We start from the raw sequence: 7331 nt of genomic DNA, 5'->3' as shown, positions 1-7331 counted from the left end.
AGAGAGAGAGAGAGAGAGACGCACCCTAAGTACATGCAAGTGGGCATCTCTTGTGCATGCTAAGTAGTTAAGAAGGTGTCGGGGTCCGCAGAAGGCGACTTCGGTGTCGTCGAGGTGAGGGGAAGACTCTTACAACGAAAGCCGCTCTGCGTACTTTGCGACCTTGTCCTTGACCGCTACGTTGTCGTCCAGAGGAGGAGGAGGAGGAGGAGGAGGAGGAGGAGGAGGAGGAGGAGGAGGAGGAGGAGGAGGAGGAGGAGGAGGAGTAGGAGGAGGAGTAGGAGTAGGAGGAGTAGGAGGAGTAGGAGGAGGAGGAGGAGTTACCATAGAGACACATCTCCCGCAGGGGCACGTGTGTGCAGGGGACTCGACCTGGTACTTCGCAGAGCCGACAAGAAGTGGAACACCAGTGACAACGCTACTCCCTTCCACACTGTGACCTATTTTATTGCCTTTAAAGGCAGTGGTTCTCAATCTTTATCACTCCATTCCCACCTTTATGAATTCTCAATATTCGTGTGACCCTTCATGTTTCTTCCAAATCCATCCCCGCTTAAAAAAATATATAAAACATATTATAGAATGTTGATGAAGAGAAACCCTTTGCTTTATTGCAAAGGTGACAATCATAATCATCTGCCAGGACAGAGTGACTGAAGTCTTTTATCTAATTTCTTAATTCTTCACGTTATATGGAAATGTATCATTTGTAACAGCAGGCCATGGCCCTCCTGAATTCTTGTCATGGCCCCCAGGTTGAGAACCACAGGTCTAGGGACTACGGGCGAATTCATTAATCTGAAGGGGGAGGGGGGTGTGGACTGCGACCTGATAGGGGAGGTCTCGACCTATCAACACCTCCTTCAAGTCGAAGTCCGTTCCACTCCTCCCTCCCTCCTCAGCTTCATGGAATCTCCCGCAGTCTTAAAGGAACCTTTTGCTTGGTGCGATTGTTAGCCTATCACACTCAATGGAGGGTGACGCGCCTCCTATTACCTGGCATCATATTTGGGTAAACGCGTTGTAAGTTTCGGTTCTAAAGATCAGCCTCCTACTTTGCAGTTCGAAGTAAAACAGCCCCATTCAAAAACAAAGAACTAATGCTCTAGACAATCGTCTGACGATCATCATTTAGCTATGAACGATCATTGTTGAGCTATAATCGTAACGAGCAAAACGTACCTGTAGCCTGAATACGGCCCACAATTTACATCACCGTGTTGCAGGGGCGTCCTGGATATTGTGGATTACTCTACAAACTTTGTTCTGCTTGATACCAATCGACTTTATTCGTCTTGAGGGGACACCGCCTTGACGAAAGGCTTAGGGACTTTTGCTACTGTACGGTACACTGGAGATTTGATTCTCCTTGATACCAAAGTGTTCCTTAAGGCTTGTGGTATGATGTCACCATGGCGATGGTAAGGCTTATCGAAATCCAAACAAGAGATTTCTCTTGGTTGAATAGATTCGTCCCATCCCACGGCAGCCAGACTAAAGTATATTAAGACGATCACCGCTGACTACAAGCTATAGGCGTTATCACACTGGGCTATTTTTCCTCCGACTGTTGAAGCAGATTTGCAGTCCGCATCTTTCGGTAAGGAATTTGATATACTGGAGGAAAATATTTTTCCTCCAGCATATATGGCATTCTATGTAAATTGTTGAGAAAACAAAATAGTTTGCCATAGTGATTTCACGGCGGAAAAACTTCCGGGGGTGGGCGGCGTAATCGGAAGCGTGCTGGTCTCTCATTCGCTTAGCTGTGGGTTCGAATCCCACACTATCCGATTCCTGGTAGTGACTGTCACCTGCTCCAAGAGGTAACAGTCACACCTGTCATACGCTCTTCACCTTTACTGTGCCAAGGTGTCCTACGACCAAAACACCACTGACTTATTCAAATTTGTGTCTTGCGAACTCCTTCCATAAGGGTGCTAAGCTCGTTGACCTTGTTTCTGTCACCCCGAGTACCATTTTTCGGGTCCAGAGAGGCGTCAGAGGTCGCCTAGGGTCAGCTTCTTCTAAGGAAGGTGGTCGGCCTCGCCTCGCCTCGGCGTCGAGCCACCGAGTCCTGTGAAAGTCTGGCGGTTCCACGAACTCGCCCAACCGGTTCAGAAACAGATGTGGGAAACTTTTTGTGAAACGTGTCCTCTGCTTTACTAATGAGGAAGTGCTCAGGATTATATAAGCACTCGCTTCATTGCCGGGGGAAAAAGGTGAGCACACGCACACACACACACACACACACACACACACACACACACACACACACACACACACACACACACACACACACACACACACACACACACACACACACACACACACACACACACACACACACACACACACACATAGAGACGACCTATTAAAGTGGGACAGAAGAGAAACAAGAGGACACGAAAAGAAACTAAAGACAGTTACAGAAGAGACCTGAAAAAAAAACCTCCCCACATAGAGTGATCGATGTCTGGAACAAACAACAGAGAAACAGTAAACGCCAGAACTATACATGATTTTAAGAAAAAACTGGACGTAGAGAGATACGAAAACGGGCCACTACGAGCATAGCTCTCGTCCCGTAAAATACTAGGTAAATACACACACACACACACACACACACACACACACACACATACGGCTCGATGGTGTAATGGCATCGCGCTGGGTCACTAATTCAACGATCCGAGTTCGAGTCCCATCCAAGACTGAACATTTCAGTATCGCTGCACTGCGAGCCGGTACTCCAATTCTGGTTAGCAAGGAGTTGTGTGTGTGTGATTCACCGTGGTCTTTGATCATGTGTTGGACTTGTGATGGGTAATGCTGTGACTTTACACGCACACGCACACGCACACACACACAACAACCCACCCATCAGAGTTGGAGTAACGGCTCGCAGCGCATCGATACTGAAGTTATTTTAGCCCTTGGAGGGATTCGAACTCGGACCGCTGGAGTAGAGATTGCGAACGCTACTATTGCGCCATCGAATCGAAAGAGAGCGTGTGTGTATGTGTATTCACTTGGTCTTTGGATCACGTGTTGGACTCGTGATCGACAGCTATTTCCCTCCTGGAAGAGAGCTCAGAGCTCGTAGGTCCGATCTATGGGTAATGCTATGACCTTGCACACACACACACCCCTAACTCCCCGCCCACGAGAGTCAGAGTACGACCCGAGGCACAGTGATACCGAAATAATTTCGGCCCTGGGCAGGATTCGAACTGGGTGCTGGGAGCATTTCTGCTTCCCAGTTCAGCGCTCTACCAACTATGCCAACTATGTGTGTGTGTGTGTGTGTGTGTGTGTGTGTGTGTGTGTGTGTGTGTGTGTGTGTGTGTGTGTGTGTGTGTGTGTGTGTGTGTGTGTGTGTGTGTGTGTGTGTGTGTGTGTGTGTGTGTGTGTGTGTGTGTGCTGCGACAAGTACAAAGACAAAAGGATTTAGTTGTAGATTAATAGCGGACCAAAAAAATGCATTCCCACTCAGGTACCCGTGAAGGCGAGTGCCACAAATAACGCCCTAATGGTTTTTACATTGAAAAGATCAGTAAATCTGTTCCTTCTGAAACAAAAGAATAGCTCATTGTTTGGCTGGACCTTGCACCTTTTTTTTCTTTGTTTTTGTAGTGCCTGAAAACCTCACGAAAGATTTCATTGTATCGATTGTCCAGACATTAGGCCGTTATGTCTATACAGGACTATTTTTCTTAGTGTGTGTATGTGTGTTTGTTTGTGTGTGTGTGTGTGTGTGTGTGTGTGTGTGTGTGTGTGTGTGTGTGTGTGTGTGTGTGTGTGTGTGTGTGTATGTGTGTGTGCGTGTGTTTGTGATTCACCATGGCCCTGAATCATGTGCTGGACTTTTGATCGACAGTTATTACCCTTCCGCATAAGAGCTCCATAAGTGTGACCCAAACTATAGGTAATGTTGTGCATTAACATACATAACACACACATACACACACCATCCCCTAACTCAAGGGAGACAGTAACGGCTTGCAATTCAGTAATGCTTTTCAAGTCCTGAGCGAGACTCGATCCCGGTTTCCTTGATTTGGTGGGCCAAGACACTGACGGCTACGCCATCATTCTGTCACCCTTGAGCTTGCTAGGGTAACTTAATTGCTTGAGTAACAACGTCCATGCATGAGGTGTGTTTGTTGGGTGTTCATACAGGCCGCGGTCAAGAAACCATCGAGTGCTCGACGATGCCAACGCCGAATTTGTCTCTTCATCGGCGCGAAAATCGTTCTTCCCACAAACCGACATATCATGAGGCCCGCGTCCACGAGGACCTTCTTTTCGCCTTTGTCTGCAGAAGACAAACACGAACAACACTGTCATGGTTCGTCTTCTGAAGAGACAAAGGCGGGCGAGTCCGCCACCATGAACAATATTCTCTTTTGTCTGCAGACACTGTAGAATAAGAGTGGGCAACCTTTTCAAGTGCGAGTGCCAAAATCAGCCAAATCTTTGATACAAAAAATCTCTCGGGTGCCAGCGGAGTAAAATTATTATCATAGGCCTAAAAAAATAAAAAAAAAAAGTAAAAAAAAAGTGCCCCCCCCCTCCCTTCACCTCCTATAAGAGCCCCAATCCGCCGCCCAGCGCACCATGAAGTTACAAAAGAATTTGGAGATTTATTAACAATTTGTTTTTAAGGTGAGCTCTGAGTTTCGCGTGCAGGAAAAAAGTCGCTAATGTTCCAGGTTTTGCACGCGTGCCAAGGGTTGCCCACCCATGTTGTAGGTTGTTCCTCGTGTGGACAGATCTATACATTCCGCCATGATATGCACTATATAGCGATCGTGGACACGACACGAAGAAAACACAGAACTCCATATGGAGTATTGACTGCATATACTTTATGGAGTTTATATGTCAAGGACCTTAGTGGCGTCCCTACGGACCGGAGTCATTCACCATTCTTTTGTGACTGGAGACTTATCTTCGTTCAAAGAAGAACCATGATCACTTTTAACCTTTACGGCCCCTTTTTCCTAAAGTCCCCTTTGTCGCCTCTTCGGCGACGATGTCGTACTGCCTTAGAAATGAACAACACGGGATGAGCGTTATCGTGCATCCACATCTGAACTCAGGAGTTGGACATTTCAAGATTTTTTTGACTACGTGTACATTGTACACACTGTAACTCACTTATCACAAGAGATAGATAGATAGATGAATAGACAGATAGATAGATGGGACAATAGATACAAGGTAGGGGTAGAGGGAAAAACCGCAGGAATGTTTGATAATTTTTTATATATCTAACGTTTCGGATATATTGATAAAGACAGATATGTATAAGGTAGGCGTAGAGGGAAGGAACACAGGATAGAGCATGATAATATTTCATATATCTAACGTTTCGGGTATACAGATATAAATAAATAGATGGATAGATAGATAAATAGAGATAAACAAACAGATAAATAGATAGATAAATAACTAAATATGCAGAAAAAATAAAGTCTTTTTGTCTGTCACCTCATTCACACCCGTCTACTTGTATCTTTCCAGCTGGATCGACGCCACGGGGAAGAAACATCGCGTCTGGTACATTGCGGATGAGGGTGGTTTCCGGGCCTTCGGTGACGTCATGCCCAAGGAACCCTCCACCTTGCGGGTTGGCACCCCTGTCATCGGCTCTTCCGCATTACCAACTGAACAGCGCGACTCCCCTTCGACGTATACACACCGGTATACCTCGACTTTCGGCCCTTTCACGGGGACTACAGGGTCCCTCATTGTGCCCCCGTCTGCTCTACGCATTCTGCCTCCTGAAACTTCGCAAGGAAAGAAGCCATCGGAGAGGACGGGCACGCCAAGCAGGCCTCCCCAAGAGGCTACAACGCAACCCCCTTCGGTACAAACACCTCCAGGTGTTCTCAAGGACGCCCATGAGCCACCGAAACTCGATCTCCCGGTGGCAAAAGAAACTCCTCGGTTCCAAATTGCCCCGCGCTTCGGAAAATCATTCACGACCTTCAGAAATGACGACGATTCAAGAGACTCCCACGAAAACAGGAGTCCAAAGCCTCAAGCGTTACGACAAAGAGAGGACCATGGCCTCCCGGTTTTTCCATCGAAAATCGAACCCCAGATCCCCAAGCAGTCCCAGGAAGATCTACCAAGACTCGGGGTGGGCATGGCAAAGATGGTACGCGGCGATTCCGCGGAGCAACAGTTCGCTGACTTGCCGGCCACAACGCCATCACCCGTAGGTGTCGGCCTTAACGAAAACCTCGACCTCCTCCAGCCCCGGTTCCCTACCCTGGAGGTGCCACGCCGGATACAGGGCACCGAGTTTATTCTGGTAGAGAAGATGCAGGTCCCGAATCTCCCGAAAGAGAGGATAATGGTGATAGACCGCCTGCGACCCAAGCCTGTCGTGGTCTCCGGTCCACCACCGCCGGTGATCTCCGGTATCCATACTTCGGGGAGGCCCGTCCCCTTGGACGATCGCAGTAACGAGCTCCCTATCATCCGACCAGCTGGGATAGACCTTGTTGCTCTTGGTCTCAGACCCGAGCCGGTGATCAACCGCGACGGCTCAGACCCGAACGGCCCCGTGCCACAGCCCAAGAAGGTAGAGGGCGCCATCAACCTCACCAACTTCCTCTCTCCTTTCCTGGACAAAGCTCGCGCCACACCACCACCCTTCGATTTCGACTATTACTATTACGACTTCTACGACTACCTGGATGAGAACAGAAATATCGACAAAGGTCCAAGTCAATCGAAAAGCTTTAGTAGTGAGAAGAAAAGTCAATCCAAAGACAGTGACGAAAGTGTGGACTTCGACGATAGTGGCGAAGAGTGAGGCTGCTTAGAGTTAGTGACGTCATTTTTTGTACCCAAAACAATATATGTATAAAATGGAAAAAAAAAAGAGAGACTGAGCCGAGACTGGATCCATCTCGAGCCTTGTGGATCTTCATACAGTGACGTATGGTACATTTTTTCTATCATGATTTGAGTTTGAGTTTTATCATCTGTGGTCCTCCGGTAATCAGCCGGCGCGCAGACCGACCACGAACTTTCTCGTGTCGATTCAAACGTCGAAAAAGAAGGACTGAATCGAGGATTTTCTTTTCTTTTTTATCAAAATAAATAATTTTATGTATCATGGAGGGGCATTTACTTTACACCAGTACCCTTAACGACAAGAAAGACTTTTTTTCATTATTCTAATCGAAGATGATCTTCATAAGGAATGATCGATTGAGAACATCTAATGATCAACTACAAAATAAGTAAATTCTCATTAAAACTATGAGCATGAAGCACTCCATACACTTCAGACAAAAACAGAATTTTCA

The 7331-nt window shown here is 47.1% G+C and overlaps 1 protein-coding gene across 1 annotated transcript in view; it reads left to right on the top strand.

Annotated features, from left to right (window-relative positions):
- Positions 1-7088, top strand: part of LOC143021406 (uncharacterized) — a 7499-nt gene extending 411 nt beyond the window's left edge. Inside the window, exon 2 of the mRNA XM_076178843.1 lies at positions 5530-7088. Coding sequence (XP_076034958.1) covers positions 5530-6832 — 1303 coding nt within the window. The 3' untranslated portion in view covers positions 6833-7088. The remainder of the gene's footprint in view (positions 1-5529) is intronic.
- The last annotated feature ends 243 nt before the right edge of the window (positions 7089-7331 follow it).

This window comes from Oratosquilla oratoria, chromosome 42 (assembly GCF_046742065.1).
Source record: "Oratosquilla oratoria isolate Oo_2021 chromosome 42, ASM4674206v1, whole genome shotgun sequence".
NCBI lineage: Eukaryota > Metazoa > Arthropoda > Malacostraca > Stomatopoda > Squillidae > Oratosquilla > Oratosquilla oratoria.
This window is presented reverse-complemented; position numbering and strand designations above follow the sequence as displayed.